We start from the raw sequence: 13,912 nt of genomic DNA, 5'->3' as shown, positions 1-13,912 counted from the left end.
ATGTGTGAACCCTTTGTTATTCATTTGAATAATATGTTTAAACCATAATATTTTGCAATTGCAGTGATGACCCTGACAATAATTAAACCACAAAAAATGATTCTGGCTTGTTTGTGTAAAAATGTTCCCTCTGCGGGGAGATAATTACTGTCGATGGCTAGAAGAGGGTCACTTAATTACTGGTCTTCAGCAACAAGGGAACAGCTTAACCCCACTGTGCACATGAGTCCTGTGTCTGTGTCGGGCACAAAATTATGAAAAATGCCATCATTACAGATAAAATCATATCAGCAAACTTGAACATTGCTCTTGACATAAATTATTTCAAAATACATTTTAGGATATTTCTGCATGGGGGTCTATTACAAAACCGCAATTAAAGGCCCCCAGCTGAGATTTTCACCTGAAAACTTTAAAATATTTCTCTGCTGTACTTCACAAATAGATTTATGTTCACATTTAATGCATTTCATGCACCATGTTGAAAGACGAATACTTTATTTCCCAGGATTTATTTCCCAGTATTACTTTTATCTGTGGTGTGGTGAACTGGTTCTATGGCAGAGTTAAAATTTGTTCTGATGGCTGTCAGTCACTCAGAATGTACTGAGCCCCTAAACAGACATGGTGATTTAAAAAAAATGAGATGAGAAGAATTGTATTGAAATGCTTTTGCGTTCTTTCGCAAATGTTTTGCGTTTCCCCTAAAATATTTTTTTTTGCTTGCAAAATGTTTTGCGTTCCCCTGAGGAACTTATGCAAAAGCATTGACAAGTGATTTTTCCTCCCATCTCATATCACCATAGCCTTTAGGGGCTTTGTACAGAATGTGTTTTTGCATTTAAAATCACGAGACTTATGGCAACGGAGATGCATTTTTTTTAGATGTAGTACAACTTCTTTTAACTTTAGCGCCGCACTTTTAGAACTCACTTTTAGTGACACGTGCAAGACACTGCAAAAGACGCGAGTGCAATGGTCAATTATGTCCTTTTTGCAAATGTTTACATAAAAAAACAATGGAAAATTTGTGAGTATTTATTTCATCACCAAACTCTATTGTGTGACTGCTGAATTTCTTTCAATTGTAATGTACTAAAACCTGTATTTCAGTCTAATTCAATTTTAAAAAACGTAATCAGCTCATGACTCAAAAAGTGAAAAGCTCATGAATTGAAAAGAAGACAGTCTTTAAAATTCTGAATTTTGCTCATCCCTGTCGGTGGCAAACATTTAGGTGCGCACGGTTGTTTTACTAACAGCTGCGTGGACAAGAACAGGGATTTTTTGATCACTAATTGGAGAGAAAAGCAGAAAAGGTCAACGGCCTGGCTGAGGTTAAGCTCTTTCTGTCGTTTGAAGCTTTGCAGTCAACAGAGACTTAAATCCCTTCTCTCAGAATCTCACCTTCTAGGTCAGTGATGGATAAATGTGCACGGCTGGACATTATGGCAGCAGGATGACAGATCCAGAGTCAGGAGTCATTAAATGGATGCACATTAAAAATAAGACCATCCTCTTATATACCCTATTTGAAAAGAAGTAAAACCATTTTTTTAAGTCCACCAAATATTAATAGCCAGATGATTAAGGGTGGGGACCTCAGTTTTCCTTGTGAACTAAGTGTTCAGTCTTTAACACCAATACTGCAACTTACTATCTCTGTGAAGACCAGTACAGGTCTCTAGCTAATTCCCAACATCACCAAGTCAATATCAACATAAGCAACAGCTCCTGGTGAGAAAAGAAAAGGTTAATTTCCATAAGTGTTGAACTGAGGAATGTGTGCATCATGAGTCACGGCCCCAGATGAACAAGAAAACAGGAACAGTGATGGAGGGACGATGGGGGCAGGGAACTGGAGGGAAGGGGAGAGAAACGCATGTGAAGTGCCTATAAGAGAGACCATCATCACTGCAGGGATCCAGGCGAGCTGACATCTTGTTGCTACACTGTGATCGAGGGATGTTGGGGTGTCAGTGTTGATGATGAATGAGGATAAAGAACTGGATAACAATCTTAGGTCTGAGCTTAGCTTTCCAGTGTAGGAATCTTACAGACAAATGGAAAGGCCTTATCACAGTTGTTGTCATTCCAAGACCTCAGAGCTGCAAAAGATGGAAAGATGCAAACAGTTTCTCCATTTTGCCTTTTAATGTTACATAATAAGTGGGGTCGATCAACTTAAATTGACTTGAATGAATTACAATATTATGCTGATTCACCAAACTAATATTTTTGTAAATATATACTGTTCAAAATGTTATGGTCAGTAAGATGTTTCTATTCATCAAAGAATCCTGAAAAAGAAAATGTAACAGTTTCCTAAAAAAAAAAAAAAAAAAAAATTCCAACTGATGAAATGTTTATTGAATATTAGCATATTAGAATGATTTCTGAAGTATCATGATGCTGAAAATTCAACTTTGCCAAAATTACTTTTCGAAATATATTCAAATAGAAAACAGTTATTTAAGTTGTAATAATAATTCACAATGTTATTATTTTTAGTGTATTTTTTGTCAAATAAATGCAACCTTGATCAGCAAAAGAGATATTTAAAAAAAGAAAAACTTAATGGCCCTAAACTTTTGAACACTAGTAGTAGGTTACAATTTGTTGTTGTTATTTTTCATCATGTTATATTAATTGTACTAAATGAACTAAATTATTCACTGTTGTATAACAATATCCATAATAATTAGTGCTTCAGTCCATTGCAACACTCACCACTGTTTTGTCTGTACCAGATCTCCACACAGTCCTCCTCCTCAGGGATGCGATGGATGCCATCATCTGGCTGATTTCCATCCCAGTAATTGTATTCATATGGTGACCCATCTGTCCATTCCATTGTGCCCTCCTACCAACAAACTATGATTAACAACGCCATCACGTTTGCTTCTTCCTTGCCCTTTGACCCTGAAGTGATAATTGAAGTCATCATGCCAGGCATGAGTTCACAGATTGAGCTTTGCATCATTTGATCCAGGATCTCTGAGAACCTTTGCTTTACCAATCGATCAGAGGGTTTGTTACATCATCCATAAACTATCTACCTCAACTTGGTGTTAGACCAAAATGTTGGTTCACCAGTGTCTGGAAATGATTAAACGTCACTCACAGAAACTATATTTTCCGTAAATTAGATTATTAGTGACAGGCTGGGCTTGCCTTTTTACAACACAGCCTTTTACAAGTCATGTAGCTGTTAGTGTTTTTCATGCATAACTAAGAACTGCTTCACATTGCAACCTAGTAAATATAACATAAATGAATCATTCATAAAATGCATTGTGTGGGAATGTTTTGTGTTGCACCTAAAAGAGAATGTTATCATGTTTACCTGTCTTCTGTCATGAAGGCCAATCCAAATATCTGTTGGAATTCCTGGTACACGGCTGTTCACAAGATCATAGACAAACACATTTTCTTCCCAGCTATGAAAAAAAGTTATTAGAAAGTCAGATTTTCCAGCAAAAATCCTGTGCTCTAAAACAAATCATGGCTTCTCAGCACTCAGTCGGTAAGGAATCATACTTGTGGATTGAGGTGAGTTTGGCTGATTTGTGTCCGTTTGAGAATTCAGCGCAGTACAGATCTGCCTCGGCCCAGGTGCGGTTCAAGGGGAAGAAGCGGTAACAGTAACCCTCAAATTCAGTCCAGAAGAGCGGACATGTCACAGGCTGGTTTGAGTCTGACAGTTGCAGGGGCAGTGCTAGAGGAAATGATAATGACATTAAATCCTTTCGCAGTATTTAGATTTAAATTAGCAGTTCGGTGCATGATTGTTTACACTTGAAAACACTGTTCTGTTATTTAAAACATCATCTGGAAAGTATCGAACTGATTACAAAATATATTGTCGTTGTTTCTTTTTCACAGCAACAGCCTGCATTCAATTTAGTTTGAGCTGTGCAAGAGTTAAAGAAAGTCTGATATACAAAATCAAATAGGTTACACTTTCCAAGAAAATGTTGATTATTACACAATTTAAATATTACATTACAATGCTTTAAGTCAGCTTAATGTCAGAAAAAGCTTCCTAAATAAATAATTGATCAATTAATTCCAATGTTAATGCATTTGTGGATACGGAAAGCACTTTATAAAAAGGTCCTATTAGTTAATGCATTAACTAACATTAACAATAACAATAAGCAATACATTTGTAACAGCATGGACTAATCTTTGTTAATGTTAGTTAATAGAAATACAACTGTCAATGTTAGTTCATGCATAGCTCAGGTCCATCAAATAATAACGTTTGATTTTAATAATCTAGTAAATGTTGAAATGAACTACTTTATTGTAAAGTGTTACCTGCATTACTTAATATTGTGGCAATATTTTTCACGAAAACTTTTCTTGCCTACTTATAGTCATACTTAACATTTAAAGATGCTTTCACTGTTAGTCCAAGCTCTTGTAAATCAATCAAACATTTCAAGCATAGCTTTTACTGTATACTGTCACATTCATTCAATGGAACAACTGACTGCAAAAAAAGAGGTGAAAACTACATTACAAACAGATGCATCTATAACTTGGCAAAACAGCTCTGGTTTAGCTTAATACTGTCTATTCCCCTATTTAAAGAAACCAATTAAAGCATATTATCTGTGTCTGCGTTGTATCCTTGTCTTTGGTTCTGGTGGCACTCACCTTGTGTGATCTTGATGTTAGTTGAAGGCAGAGCCCACGCTGGGAAGCCGGTGAACAGAAGGGCTAAACTCAATTCCCAACAGAGCATGTTTAGTGCAAGAGAGATGAGGCTGAGATTTGAAGTATGTGTGTGTTTGTGAGCATGTGTGCTGTAGAACTGTGTGGAGTTTTGGGGAGATTAGAGGGTGTGTGAGCCTCTCTCAGCCCCTGCCTTTTTTTTCTTGGACTCTTCCTACTGTCAAGTCCAGAACACTGACATCAGACTGTGTAAAGGGAGGAAGAGAGAAGCCTAACATTTTTTATTTTGGGTCATCATTGACCCAATGCAATTCTCCCTGGGCTTTCAAATGTTTGGGTTCAGCATTTTGTTTTTAGAGAAATTAATACTTATATTCAGCAAGGGCATTATTTTCATCAAAAGGGACAGTAAAGACATTTATAATGTTACAAAATCTATTCAAATTCTGGAAAGAAAAAATGTATTACGGATTCCACAAAAATGTTAAGCAGCACAACTGTTTTCAACATTGATAATAATACATATTATTTATTGAGCAGTAAATAAGCATATTAGAATGATTTTTGACTGTACTTAAAATTATTTTCACATAAAGACATATCAATATTTTTCTGATTTGTCTTTTGTGTAAAAAATAAAATAAACAAATTCAAGCTTTTTTATTGTTTGAAATTGTTGATTTGGTTCAGATTTAATTTAATTGTATAATTTTATTTATTATATTTATTATTCAATAATAATCCATATTATTAATCAATATCAATCAATATTATTTTTATTGGTGAAATTCTGTCAATATAAAGTCTGTTAAAGGATTATGAATTGCTATTTTTTTGCTACGTTAGCTAATTGCTAAGTTTTACACTGTTTTACATAACCAGATCAGAACCTGCTGCGTCTAATTAGCACTGTTGTAGAAACATTAAACACATATGACCTGTGATTCCTTCTTGATCCTTTAACTTGTGAAATTAAATCCGCAAACGCCATAATGGCATGAATGGGATGGGAGAAGATGATGTAAGAGTGTCCACACAGCAACCTGGAGTGAGTAAAGATTAATGATGCTTCAGATAATGTTTGGCCCTATAAAGCAAGAAAATATCCAACAGTTGGTTAACCTTCAAATCCATGGAAACATTTTGCATCATATCATTTAAGTATCATGATGTCCAGCTTGTCTGCAGAGTTATTGAACACCCACTTCACATTACTTCCTTAGTTCCATTAGTGTCCCCTGACACCGTCTTGCGGTTGATAGCATGTCTGCTTTATCTCAGGGCCTACAGAGCACACGCTATTAAAGGCCCAGAATTCCTCTTATCTTTGTGAGGGCTGCCGCCTATAAACAGCTAAGGGCAGGAGCGTGGAGATCTGACTCATTCGTACTGAAGAAGACCTCCGTTTTCAGATGGTATTGCTGCTTTAAATGAGTCCATCTGTATATACTGTTGGTGGAGCTTTCAGCATCATTTACATGTACGACCTACTTCACTGTAAATACTGTCAATACATTGATCAGGGTTCTTCATAATCACACTAAATTCATTCCCTAGATCACCAAGCATTCAAGCAAGCCAACAATGCGAAAGTAGTTCAGACATTTCCATCATTGGGCGTAGCCTACCCATGATCTTTTTGAGGAAGATGAACTAAGATTTGTGTGCTAGCTAAAAATATCCTTTTTGAGTCTGGTATTGATTTTGAGTCAGTTCAAAGCCAGCTGATGTGCAGACATGAGATAAAACATCACCCCTTGTTTTATTGGCACAATTCACAACAAAAATGTTCTCATATAGACTATATTTACACTGAAAAAGGATGATTCTTTTCAGGAACATTTTTCCGATTACCTTTTGCAGCAGGTTCCTACGTTGCTTGTAATCCCACAGGTGAAGTGCAGAAGGTAGTACACATTAGATAAGCAACAGCTGTGACATTCAGCACTTTCTGTTGCAGCACAATCGAACAGCTGCACATATTGTTAATTATGAGAGCTTTCTGACCTCAAATGTGCAATTCCCATTGCTTTCTGTAGTGCTTAGAGACAAAACACAAAAACATGGCCAGTAATGAGTTGCAGTATAGTCTTAATTAATAGTCGTAGTTAACTCAAAGGGTGCAATAACACACTGTGAGCCAGATAATCTCCATAAGTTACCAGCTGTCCCCATGTAGGTACTGACACAGTGTTTATTGTGCACATTGTTGCTTAGCAACTTCAATCCATGCATTGAGCTGGGCACTGGTAGCAATGCTCTGTGTGGGAGAGAACGGGCAGCTCTCAGAGGACCATCTCTTTCTAATTACTGCAAGTGCAATGGTTTGAGTGTTACTGGATTTCAGTGCAAGAAGTGAGAGAAAAGTATGAGGAAAAAAAGAATTGGGCTGATGATTTCTGCTTTAGCCCCTTGCTACCATCTTGTGGTATAATTATGCAACCTGGGTGTGAATGGATATGCACACAACACAGTTTGATCTTGAATAATAACTATACACCAAACATATTGGCTTCTTATTAACATGTTAATATTGTGTAATAATTATCTTATTTCTTTGTGTTTTAAGATTAAAGTCAATGGGTCCCATCTGTTGCCATAAGCTGTAAACTATTAGTTCACAAAATCTACAGTAGTCTACATGAGGCATTTCATGTTGCACACTACAAAAACTTTAACTCGGGAGAATTGTAGAAACTGTGTTATGAGCATAACTACTAAGAACAATGCACCAAAAAAAAAAAAAAAAATTATTCCGTCATCATTTACTTACTCTCATGTTGTTCCAAACCTGCATGAGTTTCTTTGTTGAACACAAAAGAAGATATTTTGAAGAATGTTGGTAACCAGACAGTTGACGGAACCCGTTGACTTCCATAGTAGGAAAATACTATCAGTCGGTGGCTATCGTCAACTGTCTGTCTTGATGGTGAGTAAATGATGACAGACTTTTCTTAATTTCGGGTAAGCTATCACTTCAATGAGGACAGAGTGAGGAGGATAGAACCTGAACCTTTTAAAAGATGCGTTTCAGAACTACAATTCTGATTTGAATTGTTTTCTTCTTCTGTTTGACGCTCTCTTCTTTATTTCCCTCCATTTCATACACATCCTGTTGTCACTAGGCAACCACACAGTGCATTTGGCTACACCAACAGATGTTGCGAGTGAAAAGGTGGAATATCACATTTGATTAATTACTTTTTTTGCTCAGCCTACACTTGCCATTCGTTTATTTTAAGCTGCATTTGAGTTATTTTAAGTAAGAACGTGTTTCTGCTATTGTTCGTAATGATTTGCCTCTGTATCTGTAACGTTAATAACAATAGAGCTGCAGTTATTTCAATACACCGATAGATGGAGCTGCCGCCGTGTGAACACAACAGCCGTAAAGGAAAGTAGAGAAATAGATGGGAGGGTCAGGCCGCTGCCTCTCAGTTTCAAACACGCTCAGTGCAATTCAAACCTGTGCATGGACATAAAGTGAACGGTGAAATCAGGGTTTGTTTGCAGACTCTTCCCGTGTTAGACGGGTCATGCTGTCTTCGGAAAGGTAATGAGCCGCAAAGCCATCGGGTCTCGGCTGAGCAGCGCCCACAAACTGCAGCGAAACTGGAATGACTGGCAGCCCAGGTCAGTAGCGCACCACACGGCCGAGCGCTCGCACTACAGGCCGACGCTTCAGCTAGGCCTTGCTCTCGTTCGCCCCTTTATCAAACACAGCAGCCTATCTCTCCACGTGAGGAGACTTTTATAAGCATTAATTTCACTTCACATCCCATGATACTATCGTTGAGGTCTAGCCTGTGGGAAAAACAACGCCTCACAGCTGAACCGACAAATGTCAAACCCTCATGCTCAAATTTTCAGGTTGGTTAGCAGATGTTAGCATATGCTAACTCACAAACAATCGGTGAACACTGGCGATATTTATCATGTAAGTGTTTGTTTGCCTGCATTGGTTTGTAGACTGCGCATAAATGTGACTATAACGACAGGGGTTTGTGTTTTCGACGGACAAGCTGATGTTCCCAGCTGTCGTGGCTTTCATTTGTGGTTTGTGTGAGGAAACACGCGTTGAGAACCACACGTTTGACACGTTTAGCCACAAGCTATATAACGTTGGTATTTCAGCTATTACCAAGTCGATTCATGTTGTAGAAGGTATATTTCTTACATGTGGGATCATTTTCGTCTCGTACTTATTTAACGCTTTTTCAACTCCTCATGCCACTTTACTAACCATTATTTGTTATACCCCTGACTGTGCAGCTGATTTCAAGTGTATAACCTTGAAAGTTTACATTAAACCGTTTTAAGTTGGATATTTTCTTAGTTTAAATGGGACAATCCGACTGAAGCGTGGATTCAATGTCAGTCAGTTCTGTGTAACGTTACCTCTGTTTATCTAGAAAGCTTATGAATTGGCAGTGAGTCTATTGAACTTTGAGCTTAAAACTGGTTAATTGTTTGAGGTCAGTCTTCAGCTTGTCTTAAAATCATTTAGTCAATGAATATGAACATTTGAAACAACGATTTGGTGTATTTATTTTGAAAGTTTATTCACAGTTTGGTTTAGTTGAGTTACATTATTTGAAACCATGTGGAAAAATTAAATCTTAACTGGACTGTCAAATGACATCTTGTCTTGACCATTAGTCCCGGATGCAGATGCAAGTTAATTAGAGATTAGTGATCAGATCATTATTTTTGTTGATCTTTTCAGTGAATCAACTGATCCAGTTATCTAAACCTGAATGAACCGTTCATTTCGTGAAGTAGTCTGATGCAATTTAGCCTTTTTGTGTTCCACAGAAGAAAGTTGTATGGGTTGAATGTAGGGATGCAACGATACCATTTTTTCAGAATCGATCCGATCCGATACCAGACATTCTGAGTATCGACCGATACCGATACCAATCCGATACCAGCACAGTTTTTTCTTTTTAATCAAGTAGAATTTCTATAACTCTATGAACTGATAATCACAGTTTTGTGTGTTAAACACAATCTACTTAATACAGACAACTTCATTATAAAGAAAAATATGATCATAATTTGTGACAAAAATGCTATTATAAACTAGATTAGTGGTTAATTTAGGAGTAAAATTTAGTCTAGAAAAAATCACAAGTGCACAATAATATTAAATCTGAACATGAAAAAACATTTAGTGGGGAACAAATATGAGACAATAAGTGTAACACTAAATTTGGTAAAACGTTACACATTGCTCTTTGTATTGTTGTAAAATACAATAATGAAAAACAAGATAACAAAAATCAAAAAGATAAATTATTTTATATAGCCTAGGCCTACTATAAAATTGAGACATGTTTTAAATGTATAGCACAGCGTTTTAATGAGGCAGCAACATATGATATATAGGACAGAACTAAAAAGGCTATTAATAATCGTTCATTGCGTCGCTGTATTATGATATGAAACGGCCCCAATACAGTGCGGCACAAAATGCTTATGCGCATCCCGAGCACAGAATCATGCGCTTGAAGCAACACGAGTCACAGCGCGCTGCGCTTCGAGTCCGCTTTCAAAAGTTCAAATCACAAAGGAAAGACATATTGGTGCGTAGTGTATTATACAGTATCTATCTATGCAATAGTTTATTGAGCATTTTCTTTTAAAAGTTTTAAATGTCAGTTACTGTGCGCGTGAAGAACAATTATAATGCTCTGACTCCAGTGTTGTGAGAGACTCCCGGTAGAAAGTAACATGATTAAGGTACAGTCCAGCAAGATAAAGTTGTTTAATGCAAAACCAAAGACCTTTATCTACAGATCAAGTATAATTACTTTGAATCATCTTGGAGAGAGTTTTTCATCGTGTTGAATGCCGAACGCGACGCGCTGCTTGATGCTGGATGGAGAATGACTGACAGCCGCAGCGGAGGGAAAAGTGTAACTACGTGATCTTGAATTTAATGACTTAAATATTCATTTCTATCTCACATTATACTATATAATGGCTTCAGAACACTTATAATATAGTGCACGACAACTTTATGATGCTTTATAATGCGTTTGTCCCTTTTGTGGGGCTTAACAATAGCACAGAATAGTATACGCACTAACGCACAATATCGGATTTGGATCGGCCTCGTCTGACCGATACCCGATCCAGCAAAAATGGCAGTATCGGAGCCGATCCCGATACTGAATATCGGATCGATGCATCCCTAGTTGAATGCAAAGTTTGTAATATTAACTTCCTATTATTGCATGAAATAAAAAATCATTATCAGGGCAGATCTTAAAACAAAGTGCTTATAAATTTACTGATTTTTTAAATATAAAATATTTCTATGTAAAAATAACTGAGTGACTGATTTGTAAAGTAGGCCTAAGTAATAAAATGAAGAACAAAGTAACACATTACATAGAAAAAGTAGCAGGTCTATTATATTTATGCACATATCAGTTGACATACAGTATCAGATTGTTTTGTGTTCCATTCATTACTATGGTTATCACTGCATTTAAATACGGTTGTCAAGCCAGAAACTGCAATGTGTTGTTAGAAGCATGAAAAATGTAGGCTATATTATATAAGGCTACAGAAAGCAAGCAAAAATCACGAAGCTGACACTTAGCCTATTTAACGTGAGGTATACCAAGCTGCACTCTTGCAAAGACTCTTTGATTATAATCAATGAAACTGTCCACACTGTGGAATGAATCTCTTATTGACATTGTGTTTATACTTTATTTAGTATTATAATGAAAGAATTTTGTTCTTTCATTTTGCACATCTGATTGGCCAATCACGTTCATGCGCTCAACAGATAGCCTATGTCTGTCATTGGCTTCAAAGCTCAACGCTGCAAAGACACGGAAAGTTTAGTCTGTGAAGTCACTGATGGTATATTGAATGCTTTTCAGAGGTCTGTCTGCCAGCCAGGACGGTGTGAAGTGCAGTGTCTCTAGAGATTCAGAAGTTATTTTCAACATTCTGCCCTCTGACCAGCCTGGCACCCCACCACTGCACAATGATGCCTTCACTGCCACAGACATGCTCGAAGAAGGAGGTGCGTACTTCATCTGGCCCTTTGTTTAGCCTGGCTTTAATCAGCTGGATTACATGCCCCCAGTTTTTTTCCACCTGTATTATTGTGCTTTTCAATATCAATTTCATTCTGCTAGTCCAGTTTCTGAAGATTTTATTAATCTTTTGTGCCTTTTCTGTTCCTGGTTAAGGTTTCTGTTTATAGAAATGAAAAGAGAAAGTAACCTCAGCAAGTGTTTTTTCTTTCTTTTTTTGGAAGGTCCCAGAGTTTCCTTGTGCAAATAAGTCTATTTACTTGCCTGTAATTAGATTGTTAGCATCTTTTTATTATTATTATCTAGAGCTAGGAAGTACGATGCTATATATTGTGGTGATGAAATAAATAGTCTATTGATAGAGATTTGAATATTGTATATAGTCCTGTTGTTTATTTGCATTGTTCTTATTTTTAATTACAAAAAAGAAATTATCTAACATAATTTGGTGTGTAACGATACAAGTCACGATTCGATACAATTCGCGATACTGAACTCATGATGCTATACTATCGCAATATTTTAAGCCAAATCGTTTTTTTTATTATTAAAATAATTATATTAGGGTATAATTATTTGATGATTATCAGAACCCACAACTATTCCCCCATTGCATTATTATACATTATATTCAACATTATATATAGCTAGTAGTTTAATGTAGTAATGTCACTGAAATGCCATAATCTTTTCTCACACAGTACTTGTACACAATACTATGATGGTTACAGTTAGCATTACTACATTCAATCCATGGTGAATGTTGGTGATTTGTGTATTGAAAAGCCTTCTATGAATTGTTCATGGCACAATGTTTCTCCTGGTTTCCACATCAGTGGTGTTTGATCTGAGATCTATCATTGTTTATACCAGAATTTTGCGCCAAATTTGAATGCTTCTCACTAGTAAACCACTTGAGCTTGCGACGCACTGTCTAATATTGGTCCGAGCTGATAAACTGAAGTGCAGCTTCGTTCCGCATTATTTTTGTTTGACGTTTTTCATATTCCACAGAAATGGCAGATCTTATCAGATAGGCAACATGGTGGGCAACTCTAACAAAATTTACTCGCACACCAGCAAGAAAAAAGGTAGTAAAATGCGACCAATTGGAGCCCTGCTTATGAAGGCGTAGCACCTACTTTGCTTTTGGCACAGTGTTACATATACATTTTGTTGTTGTTTTTTCACAAACAAATGTTATGCTTTCAGTAAAGGGAACTGACAGTATGCTTGCTTTTTTCTAGGGGAATATGATGCTGATGGAGGCCTCTCAGAAAATACTTATGGTAGGAAGTCGCTGGGGCAAGAGTTGAGAATCAATGATGTGACTTCTGATATAACCACTTTTCAGCATGGAAACCGTGCTTTAGCTACAAAGGACATGAGGAAATCACAGGGTATGTTCACCTCTCAGTGCTCATACGTTGCTTGCGGATTAACTAAGGCTGATTAAGTTTTTTTATTTACTTGCATCACATTCTCTGTTTTGTTATGTCCAGACCGACCGTTGGCTCACTCTGAGGAGTCTCGTCTGGCCAATCTTCTGCGGAGAGCATCACGGGAAGATGACCGAGAACGCAGACTGGCCACTGTGAAACAAATGAGGGAGTTCATTGTGCACTCTGAAAATAAAGTGGTATGATCTGAGCTGACATGCACAAATGGATCTAAATGTGTATCTGGAATTAAACCGTTTTTAATCTGTATTGTTTGTATCCATGCATTACAGGTCCTAGTGAAACAGTTGGATTCCATTTTGAGCACCCTGAATGACATTTTGAATGAAAGGTTTGACTGCACAGCCTATTTTTAACAAAATGAGGGAGGAGGGTTATCAGAATTCAATCTCTTAAGGGTATATTTAGCACTTCATTGTTCATGAAGTGTTATGAACACCATGCTGAATCCTAGTCATAAAGCTTTTAGCTGGCCATTACTTCAGGACATACTTGATTCTCATTTCTCTTCTTTCATCACTTCATTCTGCTGTCTGATATTTTTGTAAACTGACCGATAAAATGTATATTTGGCTACTGTCCCTAGCAGCCAATCTCTTGCACTGGGTTTGGCACATAATAAAATAATTTAAACTTGGGGTGTTGCAATATAATGAACAGTCAGCTAGTCAGTATTGAAAAATAAACCCCTACAATACCTTATCACAAGAT

At 36.9% G+C, this 13,912-nt stretch overlaps 2 protein-coding genes across 3 annotated transcripts in view; one reads left to right on the top strand and one right to left on the bottom strand.

Annotated features, from left to right (window-relative positions):
* Nucleotides 1–8: 8 nt before the first annotated feature.
* On the bottom strand, nt 9–4,839 carry clec19a (C-type lectin domain containing 19A). Its single transcript, XM_079605799.1, has 5 exons — nt 4,666–4,839; nt 3,541–3,718; nt 3,347–3,440; nt 2,731–2,863; nt 9–2,108 (listed from the first exon to the last, which is right to left on the bottom strand). The coding sequence occupies exons 1-5, from the start codon at nt 4,751–4,753 to the stop codon at nt 2,032–2,034; spliced, it is 570 nt and encodes a 189-aa protein (XP_079461925.1). The 5' UTR covers nt 4,754–4,839; the 3' UTR covers nt 9–2,031.
* A 3,234-nt stretch (nt 4,840–8,073) lies between these two features.
* The window catches only part of smg1 (SMG1 nonsense mediated mRNA decay associated PI3K related kinase), a 45,035-nt gene continuing 39,196 nt past the window's right edge, over nt 8,074–13,912 (top strand). For both annotated transcript variants that reach the window (XM_079605400.1, XM_079605399.1), the window contains exons 1-5: nt 8,074–8,316; nt 11,583–11,728; nt 12,989–13,141; nt 13,244–13,380; nt 13,474–13,532. In XM_079605400.1, the coding sequence (XP_079461526.1) occupies nt 8,240–8,316; nt 11,583–11,728; nt 12,989–13,141; nt 13,244–13,380; nt 13,474–13,532 (572 nt within the window). In that variant the 5' untranslated portion in view covers nt 8,074–8,239. The remainder of the gene's footprint in view (nt 8,317–11,582; nt 11,729–12,988; nt 13,142–13,243; nt 13,381–13,473; nt 13,533–13,912) is intronic.

The sequence above is a fragment of the Phoxinus phoxinus genome (assembly GCF_949152265.1).
Source record: "Phoxinus phoxinus genome assembly, chromosome: 1".
NCBI lineage: Eukaryota > Metazoa > Chordata > Actinopteri > Cypriniformes > Leuciscidae > Phoxinus > Phoxinus phoxinus.
Note: the sequence above shows the minus strand (reverse complement) of the source record. Positions and strands in the feature narration are given on the sequence as shown.